The 27,471-nt window shown below is 46.0% G+C and overlaps 2 protein-coding genes and 1 pseudogene across 6 annotated transcripts in view; 1 reads left to right on the top strand and 2 right to left on the bottom strand.

Moving 5' to 3' along the window:
- LOC147604606 (uncharacterized) overlaps positions 1–26,424 on the bottom strand; it is a 48,474-nt gene extending 22,050 nt beyond the window's left edge. For 2 of the 4 annotated variants that reach the window (XM_086794520.1, XM_086794518.1), the window contains exon 1: positions 25,533–26,424. In XM_086794520.1, coding sequence (XP_086650646.1) covers positions 25,533–26,221 — 689 coding nt within the window. In that variant the 5' untranslated portion in view covers positions 26,222–26,424. The remainder of the gene's footprint in view (positions 1–25,532) is intronic. The other 2 variants (XM_086794519.1, XM_086794516.1) reach the window with 1 other exon arrangement.
- On the top strand, positions 64–5,624 carry LOC147604607 (uncharacterized; annotated as a pseudogene). The gene is made up of 2 exons (XR_015265359.1): positions 64–891; positions 3,899–5,624. The product of XR_015265359.1 is annotated as an uncharacterized LOC147604607 (transcript).
- Positions 947–3,272, bottom strand: LOC147604608 (uncharacterized). Its single transcript, XM_086794711.1, has one exon. It carries the CDS (start codon positions 3,117–3,119, stop codon positions 1,176–1,178), a length of 1,944 nt encoding a protein of 647 aa, XP_086650837.1. The 5' UTR covers positions 3,120–3,272; the 3' UTR covers positions 947–1,175.
- Positions 26,425–27,471: the final 1,047 nt, after the last annotated feature.

Here is a 27,471-nt window from a genome sequence, read left to right as displayed (position 1 = left end):
TATTGCCCGAAAATCCTCGCGAGACACCCCCACCGGAGCCCGCCCCATTACTCGAACCTGTTGCAGAACCTGTTCCGGCTCCAGTTCATGTACCAGGTCCCCTGGACTTTTTATTATACGTCAGTCACCGCCACGCCACTCAGTTCCAGGCGTGGGTGATCTGGCATATTTACTTGACGTGTCCAGCACACCATCTTGCTCATTACGAGTTTATTTTGGGACGGTACCCACATCTTGCATATTTCCTGGACGAGTGCCGTGTGGATGCAGTGAACCGGATCATCTCGCTCCAGCCCTTGGTTCGAGTATACAGCGAGCTCATTGTGCCGGATTACGCTCCCTTAACCCCTACAGAGACACCTCCTCTCGACGAGGTGGAAGACTTCGAGCCTTCGGAGTTAGGCTCCGATTTCTTAGCAGAATTGGGAGACGATTCACTGTCACTCTCTCCTCCAGCAGTACCACATATTTCACCAGCTTCTCCGCGCTACTCCCTCTAGCAGATCCAACATGCCATCTATCTCAGAGGAAGAGGGCCAGCAACAAGACGAGCAAATGCAGGCCATTACATTATTACGCGAGCAGATGGAGACACTTCAGCAGACTTTTTCAACAAGTCTCTCTACCATCAGCAGACGGCTCGACCAGTTGCAGCGGCCCCATCCAGCGCGCACACCAGCCAGTGATCCACAACCATCTTCTTCAGAGACTTCGGTAGCAGAAAATGAAGATGAACCAGATCCAACTGCCGAGGTAAACAATGCAGAACTCCAACTTCTTTATAAAATATTTAATGCTGCACAAAAAAAGAAACTCGATGTCAAACTGCCTGCCCCTTATAATGGTCGCCGCAACAAGCGCGTGCTTGACCAATGGATATTCAAAATGGAGGTATATTTCTGGGTTGCAGGAAACGTTTCCTGGTAGGAAATGGCAAGACCCAGGAAACGTTTGGAAACGCCAAACTCAATTACTAGGAAACGTCGGGGGTAGGCTCAAGTTTAAGGTTAAAAAACAGAAGTACAAATATATCTTTTTACAAAAAAATTAAAGTACATGTACAAATTCAATTATTGATCGGTAAGCACCATTAAAAGATGAAAAACAAAGCAAAACAATGGAAGACCATCATGGCTGAATTTCATTAATCAATCATTCTACAAGATAGAACTTGTTTACATGGGAAGTACACCTTCATCTTCAAACTGATCCTCAAAACACTCATATATAGAATCCTCCTCTAATACATCCCATGCCTGGCATGGACCTGAAGAATACGAGGGCTCTTTCCGTGATATAAGCCTAAGATTACTGTGCACAAAGACCAAGTCATCTGCCTTCGTATGACCCAGCCAGTTCCGCTTCATGGAATGTATGAAGCCATAGGTGGACCAATTTCTCTCACATGCTGAAGCGCTAGATACTTGAGATAAGACACGAATAGCCAATCTCTGTAACATAGGAGTACCTGTACCATAGTTCTGCCACCATGCAATAGGAGAAAGCTTTTGCATGTCCGCTAAAGCTGAAGACTCTGCAAAATCCCCCTGTAGTCCAATGTACTGTGACAATTGTGCTTTGTACTCTGTCTTCTCATCTTCATCTTTGCCCACCCTATCCAACGTCTTTCTCCACCCTTTCATCACATCCTTGTCCTTGTATGGTCGCTTCATAAACCACATTGGGTTGAGGACATAAGCTGTTGCATGAAGAGGAGAATGAAGCATTTCCCAACGCTCTTGTGCAAGTACCCGAATCTCCTCGTACTCGTCGTTGCCATCTATGTATTCTTTCAATATCTCCTTGATTTTCTCTAGCATCTGATCAATGCCCTCATAAACCGTACCCATGACCGGTTCATCTCTATCCACCATACGAAGCATTGCCATGACCGGCCACAAGACCTTGACATACTTCTCTATGTCCTCCCAAAAAGGAGTAGACAAGAGTTGCATCTCTATGTGCAAAGCATACTCGTTGTTTCTCTTCCATGCATCCCACTCCTCGCTTGTGACCAGCTGCTTCAAGGGACTCTTCACCTTCACCAATCTCTGCAACATCATGAAGTTTGAAGCAAATCGAGTATCACCTGGCCTAATGAGCTTGAGCTTGGAGTGTTTGCTGAACATGGCCCTTGTTGCATCATGATTCGAAATGAACTGCTGGACTTCTTTGCCTTGGGTGATAGCTCGATCCATCCACTCGATTAGGACCAAGTCCTTCAGTAGAAGATTCAAGCAATGAGTTGCACATGGTGTCCAAAAAATATGGGGATATGCTTGCTCCACCAAGTGACCTGCAAGCTTGCAATTGGCAGCACTATCCGTAATTACTTGCACCACATTGTCCACACCGACCTCCCTAATGATGTCCAAAAGAGCTTCTGCAATAAACTCCCCTGTTTTTTGGCTCCCGGATGTATCAATGGATCTCTTGAATACCACACCTCGAGCACTGGAGACAATAAAATTAATCAAGGGCCTCTTTGCGGTGTCTGTCCATCCATCAGACACAATGGAGCACCCAAAGTGTGGCCATGAAGCCTCTACCCCCGAGAGACGACTGCAAACCCTGTCTTTTTCCTTGTCCAAGAGTGTGGTACGAAGCTTCTCATAGTTTGGGGCTTTGTAACCCTTACCAAAAGACGCTATTGCACCCACCATGTCATGAAAATAAGGAGACCGTGCATAATAAAACGGCATACCACATGCATAAAAGCATCGAGCAACAGCCTCATCTACTTCCTCTCGAGATGCATTCTTGAATATACCTTCCACGGACGGTTGCATTGTAGGCTTCTTGTTGACTAGATTGTTGCCAGTCTTTTGCTTCTTGATAGCGCTCTCATGGTCTTCTCGAGTCATGTTTGCTCGATTTTCAGTCGACACCTTGCAGCACACTTGGATGTCTTGGTTCTTGATGCCGAGTAAATGGGCCCGTACTCGTGGATAGGAGCCTGCAAAATTTGTTTTGCAAAAAGAACATTCCCATTTCTTGCTGCCCCCCTTTCCGAATGCTGCATTCTCAGTCACATACTTCCACAATGGCTCGGGAGCATGAGGTGCTTTAGGCTTGAAGGGCGTGATTAGGGGGACCACAGAAGAAGAAGAAGAGAACATGGTTGAAATTGGAAGTTAGCAAAAAAGAGGGGCTCTTCTCCTTCTAAGCCTGCAAGTTTGCTCCAATTGAAGCTGTTTCGAACAAAGCCACTCAGGGACAGAAACTGAATTGATGCATTTGCATTTTAAGGCTCTATGGCGAATAGCATCTGCGAGAGTAAGGTGGTATTTAGGATCAAGGGGACATTTGCAAGGCTCGAAAATGATCCTTCTTGGCGCACAGTTAAAGCAAATGCAAGGAGGTTGGGGTGCACAGTTTAAGCAAAGGCAAGGGGGCTCCTCCTGTGCTTGCATGAAAAGGGGTGGGAAGGGGGGAAAGAGAGAGAGAGAGAGGGGAAAGGAGAGAGAGCTGTGTGCGCCTAAGTTTCTCACAGAGAGCTAACTACGTTGCAGGCTGAGCTAACTTTTTTTTTTCTAATTTTATTAAAACGGTGCTTTTTAAAAAAAACCCACAAACGGGCTTTTTAGAAAAACGGGCTCCTCGTTTTCATTAACTCTAGCGTGGAATGCTCTGGCGCACTGTGGGCTTGTGGGTTCATTAACGCTGCGCAGAGTCTATGCAGGGAGGCGAATCGATTTTTATTAATATTGGGCCCCGTTCGTTTTTTTTTTTTAGTTCGCAGCAGTTCTTTTCGCTTTTTGGCCTGCCACGTGTCTTATAAATAGAACACTAAAATCAAACGTTTCCCAGCCGTTTCCCCCTATAGGAAACGGCTGGCAGGTGGGGAAACGTGGAAACGACGTTTCCACCCCTTCATCCCACGTTTCCTGCAACGAAGGTATATTTGACCAATACCGATTTGGTCGAAAGCAAGAAGGTGGCTTTAGCCAGTTCCCTACTCAAGGATACAGCACTTCTATGGTGGCAATGACGTGTTGCAAATGGTAAACACACTCCTACTTGGGATAAATTCCGGCGCGCCCTCCGCAAGGCCTTTGAACCTGCCAGTGCGGACTACCATGCCCGGTCTGCTCTCTGCTGCCTGAGGCAAACAGGATCCTCAGCCGCATATATCACAGAGTTCCAACGTTTAACTCTGGAAATTGAGAGCCTCAGCCCCGCTGACAAGCTACACAGCTTCATCGATGGGCTTGAACCCAACTTACAGGAAGATGTGCAGAAGTTTAACCCTCTCACCATAGATGCTGCCATTGCCTACGTAGAGCGCCTTGGAGATCTACGACGACAACCCAGGACATCCTTCTTTGGCAATCGGTCCTCAAACAGTGCTCGTTTCTCCCAGCCCAATCGCAGAGGAAATTTATCTCAACCTGAGTCTCAATATTCCCAATCCTCTGGTCAGCAATCTACTCGGCAACAGCCCTTTCGGCCTAGATTTTCAGGTCAGGCAGCAGCCTCACAAACAGGATCCTCTTCCAACAACAACAATCGGAATCGAGGACGCAACTGGCAAGGTCGCCGACCCAACAATCGCCGCAATTTTCGCCGCAATACCTCAGCAGGTCAGCAAGCCTCTACATCGGCACCTTCAACCTCTCAAGCCAACCCTTTAGGTCTTTGCACAATTTGCAATGGACCACACAGGTGGTATGAGTGCCCAAAGCGTAATTCTCGCCAGAATTCCAACATGGAATGTTTTCCAGAAGGTGAACATGGACATCATCATCCTTCTACGCCAGAAAAAGGCAAGCAGGTGGTTCATGCAGTGCGAGTTTCTAAAGTTGTCAGTGCTTTAATGTTAAATGCCTACAACCATACTTCAGTGCCTGTTAACCTTTCCAATCAAGTTTTGAGCTTATTGGGATTTATTGGCCAGCATCCTATCAATGTTCTTGTTGATAGTGGATGCTCGACTAATTTTGTGGGAACTACTCTCGTCAGCAAGTTGCAATTACCTACTCAGCAGAGTGCGGAAGTTTTCCAAGTGGAACTTGCATTGCAGTAAACGGATTCAGCAGTTGCATTTTCAGATTCAAGACTATCAAGATCAGCTGAATTTCTCTATTATGCCTTTGTCACACTATGACATGATCCTTGGACAGTCTTGGTTATATGAGTATGATCCTTTGATCAGCTTTCGAGATCATTCCATTCGACTTTATCATAATCATCGAGAAATGGAATTACGAGGTCTGTTTAATTCTAAGCCGATTACTGTGGTTTCTGCTATGCAAGTCAAACGCTTAGTGCGTAAACGCGACAGCACTTCTGCCTTAGTTATGTTGCGAGAAGCAGAAGACAATACAGTTGACCAATCGGAATCCTCGCCATCGGATATTTCTTATTTACAACAGCCCTTCTTTCAACCTTATAAGGATTTATTTCCTGACGAGCTGCCAACGACATTGCCTCCTCGACGTTCTATAGATCGTATGATTGATCTAATCCCTGGACAACCACCGCCAGTTCGAGCTCCTTATCGAGTTTCTTATTCAGAATCTCAAGAAATTCAGAGACAATTGGCAGAGTTGTTGGATAAAGGTCATATACGTCCAAGCAAAAGTCCTTTTGGTGCTCCAGTTTTATTGGTCAAGAAGAAGGATGGATCTATGCGACTTTGCATTGATTATCGTGCCCTTAATAAGCAGACAATCAAGAATAAGTTTCCATTGCCTCGCATCGATGAGCTCTTTGATCAGTTGCTTGGTGCGAAGGTATTTTCGAAGATTGATCTGAAGTCAGGCTATCATCAAATCAGGATTCGAATTGGAGATGAGTATAAGACAGCTTTCAGAACAAAGTATGGACATTATGAATTTTTGGTCATTCCTTTTGGGTTAACCAATGCCCCAGCTACTTTCATGACTTTGATGAATGACATCTTTGGTCCTTACTTGGATAAGTTTGTCATCGTTTATCTGGATGACATTTTGGTCTTCAGTAAGACTTTAGCAGATCACAAGCAGCATTTGCAGATTGTCTTCGACGTACTCCGTACGAATGTCTTGTACATCAACAAGAAGAAGAGTCAGTTTTTCAAAAATCATGTGGAATATCTTGGACACATCATCTCTGGACATAGTATTGCAGTTGATCCTAAGAAGATAAAGGTCATTGTTGATTGGCCTTTGCCACTTACAATTTCAGATGTGCGATCTTTCTTGGGATTAGCAAATTTTTACCACACCAAGGTTCACAAGTTCTCAGATATTGCTACTCCTTTGACGGCCCTTACAAAGTTAGATAAATTACAATGGTCACTTGAAGCTGAAAAGTCCTTTAATGATCTTAAGCATGCGTTGACAACTACGCCTGTTTTGGCTATTGTGGATCCAACTCAGCCGTTTGACGTCATGACCGATGCTTCGGATAGAGCATCTGGAGGCGTTCTTCTGCAGAATGATCGTGTTATTGCTTTTGATAGTCATAAATTTTCGGCTATTCAAATGCGATATCCCGTTTATGACAAGGAATTTTTGGCAATTGTTCATGCTTATAGAACGTGGAAGCTGAAACTGATCCCGTCAAGTGGGAAAGACTCAATTGGACACCTACACGTTTAATAGCACAACTTTAAAACCACAAATATGAAATGGACAACTTAAAACAACTTGAAATTTAAATGAACAGAAATGGAAAGATGGACACCAGCACTGGGGCCGGAACGGGCCGACCCCCCCCTCAATATATGATATATTTATTGGGAGTATTTAAAGAATACAATGCTCCACGGGTTCTGAGAACCAGATAATGTCCATGTACATATGAAAACAGTACTAAACAAATAGGCTCGGATTTCGATGAAGAATACTCGGAGCAGAACGACCACTGGTGTGGTCCAATCGCTACGGTCCTGTGCTTTCACTGGACTCCGCGGAGAGCACCACACTGGTGTTCCGAGACCACGCACAGACAGGCGCTCTCGTACTAACGCCTGGCTCTCCCGATCTCAGCACCTTTGGACCGAGGTTCGCCCATATAGCTTGGACAACCCGGCACCGAACGGGTGTAGGCCGAGCGGGACGAATCTTTTACCAGATTTAAACATTAAATGCTTTACTCAAATCTGAAAATCACTTACTTGTAATTGGTTGATAAAAGACCAAAACTTGTGGTTTGCTGAGGATGAAACCACCCTTGATGAAGAAGGAGTAGTCTCGTGTACGAGAGACACACAGCCTGTATGGTTGCCTGGCTACATGGAGAAGAGAAAACAGTTTGCAGCCACCGGCCTGTAGCGCATCATTTGCGGGAGAGCACACACACTCTGTGTATAGCTGCCTGTTGCTGCTTGCATAAGTGGGGCAGCAGCCTGTGAGGCGGAAGAGCAGGGTGCAGGGAGAACATGCGCAGCCACCAATACAGCCGCCTGAACTGTTGAGGTACAGTTACTGGTGATGATCGTACAGCTACCTGCTGTGGTAAGCAGCGTAGCTAGATGAGATAGCCGCCTGGTTATTCAGAAAAACGCAGCCAGCATGCACAGGTGCAGTCGCCTGGTTGCTGTAGGAGCAGCCGAGTAGGAGGTGGTCGCCAGCAGAGATGCACTCAGCCGCCTGTGAGGAGCAGCAGCGTAGAGGAAGCAGTTTGCTGGTGTAAACACGCAGCCTGCAAGACCAGGGGATTCGCCTGTAGAGGGAGCAGCGTATGCTGTATGGAGATGGCCGCCTGCAGCAAAGCTTATGTATGAAGCGCACCTCAAGTCAACACTAGCCGCCTGTAGAAGTGGAGGCGCAGCCAACAGCAAACGATGCAAAAACCGTAGGGTGATGAACCAACGCAAAAGAAAATAGAAGCGATGGATTCCACCCAGAATAATACGATGGATGCCCACGCTTGAAGGAGGAAGTCCTTTTTAATAATATTCATGTGGAGTTTCCACTATAGTTTTCCCACGCATGCATGAAGGGGACTAGTGGGGGTTGGTGACCATGCCCACCCCCACACTCACTTAAAAGTGAGGCTCCCCACCTTGGCCCCTAAGTGGGTGCCCAAAGGGGTGCCCACTTTTAAATAAGTGTGAACCCCTAACCTTATAAATCAAAGGGTTAGAATTTAAAACATTAAAACAACAAGTACCATATACTTACCACCTGTTCACATGCACTGAAACTCGTCAGAATACAGAGCACACTTCACGACTCACTGGCAGGCGTCCCCGCTCAGTAAGTAACACGTCAAGCAGGCAAACACACGAATACATGTCATGCGAAAACAGTTTCAAACATGCAAAATATGTGTGCATGTGCAAATAGTAACATGGACATATCTCCCGTTCATGGAACATGTACAAAATATCTGTCGGCACAAAACTGGCTCGACATAAAACATAAAAATCCTGGTCTTCCTATGGAGTGACAGTCCCATAGGTAAGACGCAGTTCCAGGCACGAGTTTCCCTAGGTGTGACAGTCCCATAGGTAAAACACGGCACGAATACTGGCTCTTCCATGGCGTGACAGTCCCATGGATCGAACACAGTCCAGGTCATACACGGGTGGCACTGATCTGGCTCCCGTCCATACGACACCATCCTGCTAACACACGGGTGGCACCAGTCTGGCTCCCGTCCATGTCAGCAAAATACTGGCCTCTTCACACGAGACACTGGCCTGGCCTCAAGTGAACGAGACGCAAAAACTAGGAATGGACCAAATGGTCGGCCAATTGGTGACATCCCCCCGGGCTTCTAAAGAGTTGACCTCAACTTAAAAGCCTCAAGATATGCCTGCAACAATTGCGGATAATCTGCAAAATAATCCTCATTTACCCACTTGGCATCAATAGGCAAATAATTTTTAAACTTCACAAGGTATCTCCTGGAAAGCTTTCCTGCAGGTAGCTTTCTCTCCTTGTGAAAAACAATCTGTTCTGGCTGGAGGATCTCCTCAAGCTCTTCAATCTCTGGCGGATCTTCTGTGACAGGCTCATCAGGATCTGGCCCCACATATTTCCGAAATAGACTCACATGAAAAGCATTGTGAATCTTCCAATGACTAGGTAAAGCAAGCCTGTAGGACACTTCATTGATCTTGTGAATCACCTTGAAGGGTCCATAATAGGCGAGGAGAAAGCTTAGGATATGATCCTTCTCGTCCTGGCCTCTTCCGAAGCCTAGCCTTCTCAAATTTCAGCAATACCCAATCACCTTCTTTGACTTCCATGTCCCTTCTATGCTTGTCAGCAGCCTTTTTATGCTTATCCTGAGATCTTGCAATGGCTGTCCGCACCTGACCAAAGGCAACATCCAAGTCACGAACATATTCATCAGCTGCAAAAATCTCATCCTTGGTACGAAGGATGGGTGGCAAGACCACTCTGCCATAAATAATCTCAAACGGAGCCTTTCCTGAAGAAGCATGGATTGTATTGTTGTAGGCAAACTCAACAAGTGGAAGATACTTCTCCCATGCACTCTTTTGATCTGCCACATAACACTTCAATAAATCCAACACAGCTGAATTTGCAGCTTCACTTTGGCCATCCGTTTGGGGATGATAAGCTGATGAAAACTCAAGCTTAGTACCCATATTATCAAACAAAGCCCTCCAAAATAGGCTTGTAGTCCTGGGATCTCTATCCCCAACAATGGATTTAGGCATACCAAGATGCTTGAAAATATTAGCAAGAAAAAGCTTTACCATATGATCAGCTTTTATGGTTTTCTTGACGGGCAAGAAGTGAGCTTGCTTGCTAAACCTGTCCACAATAGTCCAAATAGCATCATTCCCATGCTGGGATCTAGGCAAATCCATAATAAAATCCATCGTGATACTTTCCCAAGGTTGCGAGGGAATAGGCAATGGCTGAAGCAAACCTGGAGGCTTTTGCCTATCAAATTTCACCTTTTGGCAAATAATACATGCACGCACATAAGCCTCAATGTCTTTACGCATGCTTGGCCAAAAGAAGTACCTCTGAATCATGCGAGTAGTAGGCATAATACCTCTATGACCAGCGTATGGTGGAGCGTGACATTCGTCCATAACCTTTGGACGCAAATCCTTCACCACACATAGGCAATTATCCTTCATGAGATAACCCTCGTTGATAACATAAGAGGCATGTGAATGACCAGCCATCAAATCAGTCCATATATGGCAAAAATCAGCATCCAAATGATACAAATCTCTCATAGCAGATAGATCTCCATGAGAGGCCACTGAGACTGCAGCAACATAAGGCCTCCTAGATAGTGCATCGGCCACCACATTTTTCTTTCCTGGAGTATGCACAATCTGAAAATGAAACATGGAAAGAAAATTCGCCATTCTCATTTGCTTCTCTGAAAGCTTGGTTTGAGATAGAAAGTATCTCAAGCTTTGATGATCTGTCTTGACCACAAATTCAGCCCCAAGAAGGTAGTGTTTCCAAATCTTTAAGGCGTGAATTACAGCCAAGAGCTCTTTCTCATAGATATCCATATGAAGCTCAGCATCATGCAAACGACGGCTCTCGTATGCAACTGCATGCCCTTCTTGATTTAGGACAGCTCCTATGCAATCACCACAAGCATCACATTCAACCACGAATGACTTGTGCAAGTCAGGAACAATCAATACTGGACCACATATGATCGCATGCTTGAGCTGCAAGAAAGCATCCTGTTCCTTTGAAGTCCATTTGAAAACAGTTTTCTTCTTCGTGAGATCATGTAGAGGAGTGGCAATCATAGCAAAATGCCTTATGAAACGCCTGTAATACGAACATAATCCCAGAAAACTACGTACTTGATGTACGTTTTGCAATTCGGGCCAATTCCGAATAGTCTCTATCTTTGCAGGATCCATTGTAACTCCATCTTTGGATACAATATGTCCCAGATAATGAATCTCTGAAAGGAAAAACTCACTTTTCTTGGCATTGACGAAAAGTTTATGCTTCCGCAACTCTTCGAACACTGTGACCAAATGAGTTCTGTGTTCCTGCTCATTCTTGGAGAAAACCAAGATATCATCAAAGAAGACTCCTGTAAACTTGCGATGGGGTCGGAATATCCTATCCATCATACGATTAAAAGTAGCAGGAGCATTGGTGAGACCAAAAGGCATTACCAAGAATTCATATAATCCGAAGGCTGTCCTGAATGCAGTCTTATGGACATCTTGTGGCACCACGCGTATCTGGTGATAACCACTCTTCAAATCAAGTCTGCTAAAACAAGCTGAGCCATCAAGCTTATCCAAAATATCATCAATACGTGGAATAGGGAATCTGTTCTTGATGGTAAGCTTGTTCAAAGCTCTATAGTCCACACACATACGGAAAGATCCGTCCTTCTTTTGAACTAGAAGTACAGGAGAGCAGTAAGGTGAGGAACTGGGCTGAACCAAACCTTTCTCTAAAAGCTCGTTTACCTGCTTCATAATTTCTTCTTGTTGTGCAGCACTCACTCGGTATGCGGGTTTGTTAGGTGGAGAACTACCTGGCACAAGATCTATGCGGTGATCTTCGGGCCTTTGGGGAGGTAATTCACCTGGCAATGAGTCAGCAAAACAGTCTTTGAATGCATTAAGAAAATTCAGCCTATCATTAGTCATGGCATCCACATTTTGATGATTTGGCACAAGACTATCACGCACAAAAACCAAGTACGCTGAAAGACTCTTTTTCATTGCTTTATTAATTTGGATGTGTGATACAACTGGGATAGAATCCCCTTCTTTGCCAGCATCAATAAAGTGCATGCGGCCTTTATGCATAAAAGAAATCATATTAGACTTGTAGTCTTTGCGGGGTTCAAGCCTATGGTGCCACGGCTTGCCCAACAATACATCACATCCATTCAGAGGAGCAACTAGGAAATGCTCATTATCAAGATAGCCCTGTATATGGATACGCAACTTCCCAATCAAAGGGGTAACCTGCACCTCTTTGCCAATAAATGCAGCTTCGGCTTCAATCTGAGGTCCCATGCTTTCAACCTCAATTCCCAATGCAGCTGCCATTTGCATAGAGATGAAATTGTCAGTTGCACAGTCATCAAACATGAAGAGTGCGGGCTGATCCTTAATTTGCCCCCAAGCCTTGCAAACCATACGCTCTTTTGCATCATGTCCTGTATTACCTTGCACATCAGGAACTGCATGAACATTTGCTTTGGTGTGCTTGTCCTCGTGCTTTGGTTTGCGATCTGGGCATTGCCGAAACATGTGGTCTTTGCTACCACAAGAAAAGCATTTTCCATCCTTAGCATATTGCTCTCTTTGCTCCGGGGTTAATCCAAATTTGTTCTTCCTTGGGCCCTGTTCTTTATTTTCAGCTTTACCACCCTTGTAAGGCTCCCGGAAGTTCTTTTTAGATGGCTGTCCGCTCTTTTGCTGATTTGGGACAGCCTTGTCCTTTGCTTTGGAACCTCCTTGATCCTGCTTGATCTTGAGCACCAATTGCTCCGTAGCAAGGGCAGAAGCTATGAGTTGCTGCAACGTATGTTTTGGGTGCAATTCAATACCCGATCTATAAGCAGGTTGCAATCCAGAACGAAACTTCCTCTTTCTTTCCTCCTCAGAGATTAGCATGAAGGGAGTCACTTCCAGCAACACTTTCCAAAATTTGTTCACATACTGTTGCACACTCTCATTATCTTTTTGTTCCAGCCTGTCCCACTTTTGAGTGAGAGTTTGCTCTGCATTGGGTGGCAAGAACTGAGCATAAAATCTATCTTTGAATTCCTTCCAAGTAGAGATGGGATCCTTGGTGATCTTTTCGGTGATCCACCAATGAGCAGCAGTGCCTTTCAGAAACATGCTAGCATGGCGCACCTTTGACTTTTCTGTAAAGTCCTCATCGCTAAAAGCAATGTCGAACTGTGCCACAAACGCTAACACCTTAGAAGCATCGTGTTCACCATGAAAGACATCAAATTTGACAGATTTATCACCTGCTTTGAACTCCTTGAGCTTCCTGGCATGAGGCTCATGGTCCTCTCTTTTTCTTTTCCCCTTATCCAACGGGGTAGCCCTATCTGCATGGGCTCCATGGGCCGTCATAGAAGCTTCATGGGGCACGGTGGTATGTGCTCCACGAACTCGAAGCTCAGATGCATGTGACTTACCTGCATATGGCATGGTCTCTCCATGAGACAACTCAGAAGGCAAAATTTTTCTGGAAGTAGTCCTGTCACCATGAGATACATATCTTGCATGCATGTGACTTTCGTGCCCTCCATGAGCACTGGCATACATAAATCTGTCAGGCTTAGTGCCTTGGGGAGAGGATGCATGACGAGAAGTGACAGTCACCTCTTCCTTTTGCATATAAGATTTCAGCCTCTGGGATGCGGGATCTCCATGCTTTAAACGAGGTGGATTTCTGAATTTTAGCTCTCCGTCATCCCCCTCTTTGATATCACCTTTGCGAAGGAGATAGGCAAGTGCCAACTCCCTTGGTTTCTTGCCCACTTCACGAGCCATTGATTCAAAGGTTACATCAACCATAGCATCAGCCTTCCTGGCTTCAATAGCACTTTGTAGATGAGGATCTTCATGCAAAAACTTCAATTCTTGCTCTTGAGCCTGCAAAAGTTTTCTCATATGTTCCATTTCAGCCCTCATAGCATCAGGGTCTTGTTCAAGCATAACTGTCTTCCCTGGAGACAGTTGACCTTTGGATTCACTATCCATAACCCTTTCAAGGGGCTTGTGCCTACCACGCAGGGCATCAGACCCACGAGAAGCACTAGATGGACCCCTCGAGTTTGGCACTTCCAAAGGGTTGCCTTGGCTGTCCATTGTGTTCAAAGTTTGCTAAAAGCGGGATGTCCAGTACACAAGTTCGTTTCCCCACTAGGAAGAGGGAAACAACCGTGCTCTGATACCAATGAAACCGATCCCGTCAAGTGGGAAAGACTCAATTGGACACCTACACGTTTAATAGCACAACTTTAAAACCACAAATATGAAATGGACAACTTAAAACAACTTGAAATTTAAATGAACAGAAATGGAAAGATGGACACCAGCACTGGGGCCGGAACGGGCCGACCCCCCCCTCAATATATGATATATTTATTGGGAGTATTTAAAGAATACAATGCTCCACGGGTTCTGAGAACCAGATAATGTCCATGTACATATGAAAACAGTACTAAACAAATAGGCTCGGATTTCGATGAAGAATACTCGGAGCAGAACGACCACTGGTGTGGTCCAATCGCTACGGTCCTGTGCTTTCACTGGACTCCGCGGAGAGCACCACACTGGTGTTCTGAGACCACGCACAGACAGGCGCTCTCGTACTAACGCCTGGCTCTCCCGATCTCAGCACCTTTGGACCGAGGTTCGCCCATATAGCTTGGACAACCCGGCACCGAACGGGTGTAGGCCGAGCGGGACGAATCTTTTACCAGATTTAAACATTAAATGCTTTACTCAAATCTGAAAATCACTTACTTGTAATTGGTTGATAAAAGACCAAAACTTGTGGTTTGCTGAGGATGAAACCACCCTTGATGAAGAAGGAGTAGTCTCGTGTACGAGAGACACACAGCCTGTATGGTTGCCTGGCTACATGGAGAAGAGAAAACAGTTTGCAGCCACCGGCCTGTAGCGCATCATTTGCGGGAGAGCACACACACTCTGTGTATAGCTGCCTGTTGCTGCTTGCATAAGTGGGGCAGCAGCCTGTGAGGCGGAAGAGCAGGGTGCAGGGAGAACATGCGCAGCCACCAATACAGCCGCCTGAACTGTTGAGGTACAGTTACTGGTGATGATCGTACAGCTACCTGCTGTGGTAAGCAGCGTAGCTAGATGAGATAGCCGCCTGGTTATTCAGAAAAACGCAGCCAGCATGCACAGGTGCAGTCGCCTGGTTGCTGTAGGAGCAGCCGAGTAGGAGGTGGTCGCCAGCAGAGATGCACTCAGCCGCCTGTGAGGAGCAGCAGCGTAGAGGAAGCAGTTTGCTGGTGTAAACACGCAGCCTGCAAGACCAGGGGATTCGCCTGTAGAGGGAGCAGCGTATGCTGTATGGAGATGGCCGCCTGCAGCAAAGCTTATGTATGAAGCGCACCTCAAGTCAACACTAGCCGCCTGTAGAAGTGGAGGCGCAGCCAACAGCAAACGATGCAAAAACCGTAGGGTGATGAACCAACGCAAAAGAAAATAGAAGCGATGGATTCCGCCCAGAATAATACGATGGATGCCCACGCTTGAAGGAGGAAGTCCTTTTTAATAATATTCATGTGGAGTTTCCACTATAGTTTTCCCACGCATGCATGAAGGGGACTAGTGGGGGTTGGTGACCATGCCCACCCCCACACTCACTTAAAAGTGAGGCTCCCCACCTTGGCCCCTAAGTGGGTGCCCAAAGGGGTGCCCACTTTTAAATAAGTGTGAACCCCTAACCTTATAAATCAAAGGGTTAGAATTTAAAACATTAAAACAACAAGTACCATATACTTACCACCTGTTCACATGCACTGAAACTCGTCAGAATACAGAGCACACTTCACGACTCACTGGCAGGCGTCCCCGCTCAGTAAGTAACACGTCAAGCAGGCAAACACACGAATACATGTCATGCGAAAACAGTTTCAAACATGCAAAATATGTGTGCATGTGCAAATAGTAACATGGACATATCTCCCGTTCATGGAACATGTACAAAATATCTGTCGGCACAAAACTGGCTCGACATAAAACATAAAAATCCTGGTCTTCCTATGGAGTGACAGTCCCATAGGTAAGACGCAGTTCCAGGCACGAGTTTCCCTAGGTGTGACAGTCCCATAGGTAAAACACGGCACGAATACTGGCTCTTCCATGGCGTGACAGTCCCATGGATCGAACACAGTCCAGGTCATACACGGGTGGCACTGATCTGGCTCCCGTCCATACGACACCATCCTGCTAACACACGGGTGGCACCAGTCTGGCTCCCGTCCATGTCAGCAAAATACTGGCCTCTTCACACGAGACACTGGCCTGGCCTCAAGTGAACGAGACGCAAAAACTAGGAATGGACCAAATGGTCGGCCAATTGGTGACAGAAGCATTATCTTCTTGGTGCAGATTCAGTGGTTAAGACAGATCATCAGTCTTTGACCTACATCTTTACTCAGCCAGTGATGAATCCTCGTCAAGGACGATGGGTTGAATTTTTGGCGAATTTTCACATGGCGATACTCTATGTTCCTGGATTACAGAATGTGGTAGCAGATGCTTTGAGCCGCATGCCTCGAGCTACGAACTTTGCTATCTCAAATGTGCAGATGGAGATTCCTGCATGTTTTAAGCATGAGTATTTGACAGATAGAGACTTTGGAGATGTCTTTCGAGCTCTCAAATCTCTTCATCCTACTGTTGCAGAAATGAATATGTTTGCCGCATATACAATTGCACATGATTTACTTTATTACTTAGATCGCATTTGTGTTCCTCACAATGCATCTTTGCGGAAACTCCTTATTCAAGAGCATCATGAAGTACCCTTTGCAGCTCATCCTGGAATTAACAAGACATATCGTCTGTTATCAGCAACATACTTTTGGCCTCAGATGCAACAGGATGTTATTAAGTTTGTTAAAGCTTGTCACTCTTGTCAAATTATGAAAGCTTCACGACAACTTCCTCAAGGATTGCTTCAGCCTTTGCCAGTTCCTCAAGAAAGATGGGAAAGCATAAGCATGGATTTCATCACTACTTTGCCGCGTTCGCAGAAAGGCAATGCTCAAATTTTAGTAGTGGTTGATCGGTTTTCCAAAATGGCACATTTTATTCCTTGCAAGAAGACAGTTTCTGCTCCAGATCTTGCAGCGTTGTTCGTACAACATATTTTCAGAATTCATGGATTGCCAAGATCTATTGTTTCTGACAGAGATCCAAAGTTTACTGGACATTTTTGGACTTCCTTATTCAAATCTCTTGGTACGAATCTCTTGTTCAATTCTGCTTATCATCCTCAGACAGACGGACAGACAGAAAGGGTAAATCAAATTTTGGAAGAAATGCTTAGACATTATATTCAGACAAGATTAGCTTCTTGGGAAGAATATTTGCCTCTTGTGGAGTTTGCTTACAATAATTCTCCGCATTCAGTCACTGGAATGACTCCTTTTCAAGCCGCATATGGTCGCACTCCGCTTGTGCCCACAAACTTTGTTCTTCAACACAAGGTGGCATTAGCAGATCAGTTGATTCAAGAAATGCAAGATATTCTTGTGCAAGTTCGAGACAGATTGGTTCATGTTCAGCAGAAATATCAGAAGTATGCGAATAAGCACAGAAGGCATACTGAGTTTCAAGAAGGTGACTTGGTTTTGCTTTATGTTGCACCGCATCGATATAAGACAGTAAAGTCAGTCTTTTCGAAGTTGCGACCGCGTTTCTATGGTCCATTTAGAGTTATAAAGAAGATTTCAGTTGTCAGTTATAAGTTGGATCTTCCACCATCTTGGGGAAAAATTCATCCGACATTTCACATCTCTTGGCTCAAGGAATACATACAAGGAGATTCATCTATTCCGGAGTTATCTTCTTATGTTCCTAAGATTGAAGATGATCACATTATTCTTGTTCCTGAGAAGATTCTTGACGTTCGTCAGAAAGAAACAAGACGGAAGATTACTACAGAATTTCTTGTTAAGTGGATGGACTTGGATGAGTCAGATTCTACTTGGCAGACAGATGAAGAAATGCAACAATATCCTCAACTCCTCCAAGAATTCTTTGGCAGACGACCGACTCTCATTTAATCACATGGGTTTTATTTTAAATGGGAGGGAATGTCACGATTGTGACTTAGTTCATTATACACAGTCTCCTCATGATTACAGATACTGAAGTGACATGATTACAGAGGACCCCTACACTTGGATGGTCACGACTATTCGCTCTAGAGACATGCCTCTTCATCAAGAGCCACACTCCTTCGACGACTGGTCACACCCCTTCGCTCTAGGGTTGCAACTCTTCATCCAATGGTTGCAACTATTCGTCCAAAGGATGTGTCTCTTCGCCTAGAGTCATGACTATTGGTCATGGGATGTGTCTTTTCATTCGTGTCTCTTGAACTCCTATATAAAGAGCCTGTTGTATCACAATTTCAATCAATCAATCAAACATCTGTGTTCAAGTCTACTTTCAGTTTCAGTCTTAAATACACAGATAGTGGATGAAATACTAAGTAATAACAGTAATCCTCACAGAAACAATCTCCAGTCAACCCCTTCTCTTAGCCTTGGTGTGCAGTCCTCCTCCAGCCCTTTGGAAGAGTGCATTCGCATTGAGATTGGTCATCATTGGTGCTTCTACAGCAATGTGCAATCAGCCTGTAAACCGGCCTCGGTCTAGTGCTCTTGCAAGCAGTACATGGACACTGATTGGCCCCAAAACGAAGTGGCGCCCCTTGCGGTATTTCTTTAATTGATTATAAGAGAGCTTTGATTACAATAAGGCTAGAAACTCAACCGTCACAGTAGAACTCCTGAAGCCTGCAAAGACCCTGCATCATGGCTTCTTGTCCACTCCGCATCCACAAACAAGTCTAGCCATTGTTCACATCAAAAGACTCTTTCACATGAGTCTTGTATACAGAAGCTTTCTCCCATGATCAGGGCTGCCACAACCATCCATAGCCTCTCACCCTATAAACAGCATCACACCTTGACACATCCAGTGCTCTGTCAGAATATGCAACGGAGATGAAGACAAAATCTGAGAACACGAGCAAGTGCACTGCAGAAAAATACAGCAATAGAGAAGGAGAGAGAGAGAGGCGTGTAACTCTGCTATATATACACAAGAAAATCCCGAATACTGAATACAAAGTGTGGGGGGCCATGGGGCCATTTTATATGGCCCCATCAGCCAGTCGGCATGCTCAAAAGAAAGCCGACAGGACCAAAATGTCCACGACAAGCACGTGTCTCCAATCGGCCAGCTTCTCAGAGTCGGCCAACATTCAGGACACGTCAGGGACCAGTTGGGTTAGTCGGCCAGCATCCAGGACACCCAGACCAGCAGTCGGCCAGTGTCTAGATCAGCCAGGAGCCACGGAACATCCTCCCACACTTGGTAAAAATAGGAAAAAATAGGAAAAAAATATGGAGAGTGGGGAAAAATGAGAGAACACCTAAATCGGGCGGGCACACCCACAACAGAGGCCCTGGTGTAAATATACAGACAGGAGATGACTACTGACACCCCCTCTCAGCTGTTGTATGTGGAACCAACTCCGGGAAGCTGGACTGCCGCCGGAGCAAAGCCTGAGATAGAGCCGTCGTGAAGAGGTCCATCGCACTGTCCTCCGTCGAGCAGAACTCTAGCAAGATGTCATCAGCAACGATCTTTTCACGAACAAAATGCCTCTGGATGACCGTGGGTTCCACCAGTGGAAACGCAATCCTTCCAAGCAATCTCTGCAACCTCACCACCTCGCAAGCAACACCACAAGCAACCCGGTACTCTGTCTCTGTCGGCGACAAGGCAATAGATGGCTGCCTCTTACTGCTCCATAGCCAAGGGAAAAACTGTAGCGTGATGTCAAGGTCCTCGTGTCTGGCTCTCCTCCCCAATCTGAGCCACACCGACCGTGGAATCTGACTCCATCCATCAATTCCCCTCCTGTGTAAAAGAGTCCAAGATCCTTCGCATGTTGCAGAAACCACAAGATACGCAATCCTGCCTCCCAAAGAGTCCTCTGCAAACATGAGCTCAGTAGCCTCATCAGGAAGCTCCCGTCCAATCTGGTTATCAGCAACCAAATCAATGAACCATTCTGCTTCCGAGTCAAGGAGGCATCATACTGCTCACAAGGATCAACACCTATTACGGTGGGATGCCAAGTCCTAGAAACCTGTTGAAGACTACTCAAGGCCTTCGTAAAAATGTAAACTACCCCCTCTGAATCCGGAACCACCAAGCCCGGAGAAGGTGCAACATCCACCTCCTTCTGCAAGTAATCAACTACCACCTGGCTGGCTTTCCAATAGGTCCCCGTGGAAAGAACTTCCTAACTACAGGAATTTCTTTGTCCCGAATGCTACGAGACTTCAGAGCATAGGTTACCTGTAAAGTTTCCTATGACTAACGAACACACGAACTATCAACATCTGTACTGGAAAGTTCCTACCAACTGTTGCCATCATTTGGCAAGCCATCCACCATCTGGTCTCAGAAAGCTCGCCGCAACACATCCACATTTAAGTGGCCAAACCGAAAGTACCACAAGTCACCAACCTGAGAACCTGGGAGAGAGAGTGCTGAAAGTTTGTAAACTCCATTCCCCACTCCGCCTTCCCAAACTACCTGGCATGTTGCCTTGTCCTAGAGAGCAACAAAATGCTCATCAAACTCCACCCATACGCCAGTCTTGCAAACCTGATGCACTGACAACAGATGAAAACCAAGTGATGGAACATACAACACCGGGAGGAATGCTTCCCTCCTCTGTCATCGGGAACTATCTCCAACCTGCCCTCACTCTGAACTGGGATAGTGGATGTATCCCCAGTAAGAATGTGACCAGAATACCTGCAGAGGTCCTGTAAAGCTGAACGAGAAGGAGTCATGTGCCTAGAAGCACCACAGTCTAGAATCCACTCCCGAGTATCCGTAGCGGAGAGTCCTTCAACCACCTCCCTGTACGAGGAAAATGAAACACCGGTGTCCATAACCTCCATGTGCACAAAAGTTGGAGTCTTCACGGTTGCTGCTGAGGATACGGCACCCTTCTCGGTGCTCCGCTTGGGATGCTGCCTCCAATAGTGGCCTTTCTCGCCACAATCATTACAGGTCCTCTTTGCCTTGAGTTTCTTGCGGTCTGAGTCGGACATCTTCTCAAAAGACTTCTCCGATGAAGCCTTCCCTTTGCCCTTGTTACGGCCTTTCGATTGTTGGCCAGTTAAGACCTCCGAACCTCCGCCCTATGGAGGGTTCGAGAATCTTTCCTCCTAGTCCAAGACCATGGGCACAAGCTCCTCCCATGTGATGGTGCTGAGCCTGCCACCACTGGTAATCAAAGAAGAGTAGAAAGTTGAGTATTGAGAGAGCAAATGTGACAGCAACGTTATGGCCATATCCTCCGATGATATCTCTTTCCCAGCCTGGAGAACTTCCTACTGAAGAGCCTGCAGCTTGTTGATGTGCTCCCGCATCGTCGACGACTTTGCAGGATTCATCACCCGCATCTATACTTCCAAGGAGATCCTCTTCATGGGCGATACCCTGTTATAGAGAGAAGCCAAATGCTGCCATATACCTTTGGCCAACGTCATATGCTTGATATGATTGATTACCTGCGGTGTGCAGTTGAGGAAAATGAAAGAAAGAAACCTGGCATTGACACGATCCCATAACTATGCATGTGCCTCGCGTTCCTTCTGAATCGAGGGTAACTCCCCTTCCTCTAACTCCGGCCGTGACACCCCAACAACAATGAAATCAGCAAGGTTGTAAGACTCCAACACAAATTCCATCATGACCTTGCATACAAGACAAGTCGGGGACCAGTTGGGGCAGTCGGCCAGCATCCAAGACACCCAGAACAGCAGTCGACCAGCATCCAAGACACCCAGACCAGCAATCGGCCAGTGCCTGGATCAGCCAGGAGCCACGGAACATCCTCCCACACCTGGTAAAAATAGGAAAAAATAGGGAAAAAAAAATAGGGAGTGGGGAAAAATGAGAAAACACCTAAATCGAGCGGGCACACCCACAACAGAGACCCTGGTGTAAATATACACACAGGAGATGACTGCTAACATGCTTCTGCATCACAACAAAGACTCCAAACTATTTTCCAAAAGAGAACTCGCATCACAACAGAGCATACCATACAGTTAGCACACCTATACCAACCCTCTCTGCCTTCCAAGGGTACTATCCATCTCAGTCATGGATTCCCGAACCCCTGTCCAATCAGCAACAAGGCTGTACCAAACATATGTTCATTCTTGTACCTTCTGCCTGCATGTGACCTATCTCTTAGAGAACTATAAACATGTTCCCTCGAGAAACCTACGACCTATTTCCACATGAAACCCTTAGGCCTATTTCCCTTTGAAACCTTTGTCCTGTTTCCATACAGAACCATTCACAGCACCATTCAACAACAGTGCCAACAACGGCACACATCTAGTTACCTGTTCCCTCGTGAAACATCTAGAAACATAGAGATACCCATAACTATAGGTCCCTTTGTTCCTTTCCAACAGGAAGAAAACAATCTGCTCCATGAGCATGCAGCCATGCGAGCTTGCATCATTCCCATGCCAAGAAACACATTCAAGTGACCTGTACTTGCAGCCGGAAACCCAAGCACATAGCTGAATTTGCTGCCAACCAAAAACAGCCCATAAACAGTCTCAAAACAGCCTCGAAATTGCTCATGTTCGTAGCCACATGCACTGCCACGAAACAGTCCATAAACCCTTTCCAAAACAGTCCTGAACCAAAGCAAAGAAAAGCTGAAAGTTCCGTCCGTTGAACGCCATCGACATGATGTCTGTGTTCATGTGTTCGGAACCACCAAACACCAAGTTGATGCCCCACAAGTATGTAGGGGAGAGAGAAACCCACACGGCTGTGCACTTCCTGCAGCCGCCTACAGCCCTGTGCCTCCTTCCAAGAGAGGGAGAGAGAGAGAGAGAGAGCAAGCGCAGTCCAGCCCCTCCAAAAGCATGTGAGCCCCTCCAACACGCAGCCCAACTTGTCGCAGGTAAGGGAGAGCCCCCACGTGCTGTTCAGCCTCTGTGCGCCACCTGCAAACAGCCCGACAACCTGCTGTTCAACCCTCTGTTCAGCCCACGTGCAGTCCAGTCACATGCAGTCCAGGCTGACAGTCGCCACAGAGAGAGAGAAATTCAGTTGGCCCTGTATGTACTGCAGCGCAGCCTTTTTTCCATAGAGAGAAAGCATACACACCCTCCTCTACTACTGCAGCCCTCCACTCTTTCACCAATAGGGAAGCGCCCCTCTGCAGCCCGCCAGCCCCTCTTTTTAAAAAAGCACACGTGTGGCCCCCCCATAATAGCTTATGGGCCACATCCCTTTAAAAATAAGGGTGTTCTTTTATTTATAAGGCTTTTAACCCTTTGTCCCCTCCAACCCTTTGTCCCCTTGGGTTATATGAAGGGGCTTTAATCGCTTGGCCCCAAACTAGTGCCATTCACACGGTCCACCATGTCCCCGTGCACACCTGCATACTGTCCAGAGAAAAACACAAGGTCGTGACACAGCCCTACTTTTGGTCTTTGAAGGTCTTGCATCTACAGTCTCAAAGTCAATCTTGCAATCATTCTCTTCAAAGAAATAAAGCAAATACTCCTAGCAAAGAGAGGGGGCCCTTAAATGGGTAATTTGGGACCCAATAAGGTGTTTAGATCTCTCTCTCTCTCTCTCTCTCTCTCTCTCTCTCTCTCTTAAAGTTTGAAGTGATAAAGTGGATTGCTAAAGACTCACGAAACTCAGAATACAGAAGGCGGTGTGAGACTTTATGTGACAGGATCCTTCATCTACACATAATTCCGCTACATGTTACAGTGTCGATCCTCATAATTAAACAAACCCCGCATCGAACATGAGCGTTTCTCTCACCCATTGGCCTAGCAAGAAAAAGATTGGAATAGGTCGAATGAATACCCCTCCCCCCCACTGGAAACCAGTGTTTCTCTCATCCAGCTCAAATAACTATATCTAAGTGTGAAGTTTCGACAATATGATGACATTTTTGGGGGGCGATAATTTCAATTCGATTTGGTGAAATATTGAAATTACAAAAACTTTCTGATTTTTAAATTTCTCGTTAATTTTAATCAAATAGATATGACTTTGCAAAAATCCCCAAATCCAATTTAGAGACTTTTGAAATGTCATTTCAATTTGTAAAAGCTCTTAATGTTTTTAAAAATTAAATATATAATTTGATTTTTCGAAATAGATTGGTTTTTTTTTAGTGAAATATAAAAAACCTCGAAACAAAACAAGTGTTCCTTATGGCTATGTGTGGTACCTCTTCCGCCTTGAGGTAGTGCTACCCCAAAAGGGTTACGACTTTGATCCCTTAGAGACACTCTTCACGTCCTTCTTTCAATATCATGATTCGAGGTGGTGATGACACCATTTTGGTGCATGTTCCAACCAATCAAAACCAAAATTTTGTGAGATACCTTCCGAATACACCCATAAGAAACACCTTCGAGGCTACCTATTGGATTATGGATAGTTGATGCACCTTAATTTATAGTTCTCAAAGGTCCTGCACCCAAAAGCATCCACCAACTACCTAGCATAGAGAAGCAACCTAATACAAAGTCGACGTGCTATTGTTCCACAACCTATCCTCAAATTTGGAAGAACTTATGAATGTGCCTCGTGAGAACAAAGGATGTATGGTTGTATCTAGGGAATAGTTTCATATGCACACTCTAGATCTCTAGTGGCTCTGTGTATGTCTAGTGGCTCTATGTATGTCTATAATCATGTTATCACTCCCCCCTCCTTGCCACAAAAGACTAGGCCTTAAATTCGGCCTTCTCATCACATGGCACTAAGCATGATGAATGTACCTTGATAAACTACCGATGTATCATAAGCACAACTAGCGTTAGCAAATCTCTCTCTCTCTCATTTACATAGTACTTGGTAATTATGCAGACAAACATGCATAACCTTCATGCCGCTGATTATGCTGTTGCTTTGCCACATGAACCTCTCTTTGGATCACCCCTCTCCATCCACCTCCCATGTTGTGAATAGTCCACCAATCATCCAGCAGGTCTATATATCTACTTCATCACCAAAATCTAACATCTATATATCGCGTCTGCAGGGATTCCTTACCGCCAAGGATCAAATTCTCCTCCTCTAAAAGTAACTAAGAGAACCATGTTCCCTCTATGCATTGCAAGAAGGGACTAAGTGCCATCAAAGCACCACATCCCACCTCCACGATGCTCTGAATATTTGTGGGTCCTGGCCAATAAAAGTATTGCTTGATATGAAATTGTAGAAGAACCAAGAGGCTGTCTGGGAGAGGACAGATCCACGAGAGTTAACATACAAACGCCTACAATGAGTGGGTCATCTGAAGCTCTTTCATCAGCTTAGGGGGTTTACATACATGGCTGTAAACTAGAAAGTAAACTAGGAAGCAAACTAGGATCGATTAGTAAACTAGGAAATAAACTATGCCCGTTTAGTAAACTAGAAAATAAACTATGATCGCTTAGTAACCTAGTTTACTGGCCCTAGTTTACTTTATCCGACGGCCCAAAAAAAGCGTCGCAGTTTTTGATCAATGTCATCCATTGATATCATCCAACAAGGGTCTTTAAGACCCCGCGGCACTTAGTCCTGAGGATCTCCCTGCCCACGTAGTTCTAGGCGAAAAGAGCGCTTCCAAATGCTTCAGATGTGTAAAGCCCCTTAGTTTGACAACTTAAACAAGCAACGGTAGGGGAGACATACAAGCTTGAAAATTAGATTATCCACTACACGCAAGCTAAACAGGAATAACATCGATGGCATGCATTTTAAGTGGGGGAACAGGGAGCCGAAATAGGTGCAGAGCAGTGACCTGCGATCAGAAGAGCACAGTTTTGGCTCTCCTTCGGGTGAAGGTCTCGGTGGCAAGTCCACTCTTCCGTCCGCGGAAGATTTGGGTAAACGGAGGGGCGTGTCGCCGTGTTCATCTGCTGTTGTTGCTGCTGCTGCGGCGGCCGAGGAGAGCTGAGTGGCCGATGTGGTGGAGCCCTCGGAAGGGAAGAGATCCCGTTTGATGTCAGATGCAGATTTCGCAGCACCTCCTCCTGCAGTTGCTGTTTCTGTTGCTATTGCCAGTGCTGCTGCTGGAAGTGGTGGTGGTACTTGTACGGGGGGAGGCTTGCAGGGGGGCGGAGCCTGAGCAGGAGGAGAGGAAGAGGTGGTTGTGGTGAGCGAGAGCGAGGAGGAGAGAGCGTCGTACGCAAGCTGGATCCACGCGTCGTAGAGACGGTGGCGCTGCTCGAGGCGCGAGACGGCTTCTGCCTGGCAACGTTGCTGCAGGGCTTCCTCTTCCAGAGCCTCCTTGCGCATCTCCTGCAGGGCCTCGAAGACGCTGGCGGGGACGCCGGCAGGGCGGGGCTGGCGGGCTAGCTCTTCGCGCTTGGCGGCGAGGGTGCTGTTCACCTTGCCAATGGTGGACAGCGCCCACTCCAGTTCTGAGAAGGTTGGGCGAGGAGGCAAGGCCTTCTGCAGCCTCCGCATCTCCACGATGTCAGGACCCATTTTTTCACAGAACTCTGCGAGCACTTCGTCGTCGTCTGCAGCAGCAGGTCTCGGCTACCTGCTGCCATCGCCTTCCCTCCTCAGAAGGATGCAAATGGGCGCCATTACGAGAAGAGAGCAAAGGAGCCAGAGATCTCAGGCAGGCCTTGCAACATAGGTAAGATGGGCTTTTCAACAAAAGAGGCACCACGGTGGCGGCAGGCATTTGCGACATAGGTAAGAAAGGGCTTTCCCCCAAAAAAAAAAAAAAAAAAAGGGGCAGCACCGAAATCATTTAAATTTTAAGCTTCCCTCATTAATTAATTAATTGCGCACCTTTTCTTTTGCACCTTTCCAAGGTTTTGTGTCGTGAAGGCGGAATAATCCATCGGCTCGCATACGCAGCCCCCGCGGGCTGTGTAGCTTACAGGCAATAGGTGATGTAGAAGTTCTTTATGCAGGTCGATGCTAGGTTAAGTCGTATAGCTCAAGACCGATCAGGGCATATTAGTGAAAAGCTTTGGATAGCCTTGGTGCTAGGCAGCTTGTTGAGGCGGCATGAAAGGCATAGGTGATGTAGAAGTTCTTTATGCCATGAGGCCTCCTTATGTTAAGGAAATGGCTTGGACCCTTCAAAATTAGGTAGTTTGGTTGGTCCACACCCTATGATTGGTGGAATGAGTGACGGGAGAACCATGGAATGATTTCCATGGGTAGATGGTGGTCTGGGTTTTCTTGCAATAATATGTTATTATGTATGGATCTCACAATGTGATGCTTATAGATTGGGCTTGCTTGTGGCAAATACATCGACAAAGCAGTATGACGATGCTGGGTGTGTGGGAATGAAGTCAAACTAGAGGTTATATGCATAGAAGCTCTTTGGAGGTACCTGCAAATCAAGGGTTTCCAGGCGATGGGTTGTACCATGGGCTTTGCTTGTGCCCACGCCATAGTCCCCCCCATCAAGAAATGTACCTAGAGGGTTGGCGTTGATGAGGATCGTTGCATTTGTTCCAACTAACAAGCTATATGAATTCCCTATTAATAAAAGCCTTTTGCATGAATGCCCTCTATGGGTAGAGATGGTAGGGTTACTTCCTTGGTTGTGGCCTACTATAGGAGGGAGGTGATATTACAAGTCAAATTGGCCATGTTCTATATGTTCCAACTGACCTTTCTTTAGGAAGGACGTCCAATGATGTGTGCGTCATCTGGGATACTTTTGTTGAAACCCCTAAGGTGGTTAAGTGGATATAGGAGGGATAGGT

This window comes from Cibotium barometz, chromosome 61 (genome assembly GCF_041138505.1).
Source record: "Cibotium barometz isolate CiBa-2024 chromosome 61, ASM4113850v1, whole genome shotgun sequence".
NCBI lineage: Eukaryota > Viridiplantae > Streptophyta > Polypodiopsida > Cyatheales > Cibotiaceae > Cibotium > Cibotium barometz.
Note: the sequence above shows the minus strand (reverse complement) of the source record. Positions and strands in the feature narration are given on the sequence as shown.

Bases quoted from the DNA above. Each gene is read 5' to 3' on its own strand.
- LOC147604608 (XM_086794711.1), bottom strand. From the start codon at position 3,119: ATGTTCTCTTCTTCTTCTTCTGTGGTCCCCCTAATCACGCCCTTCAAG.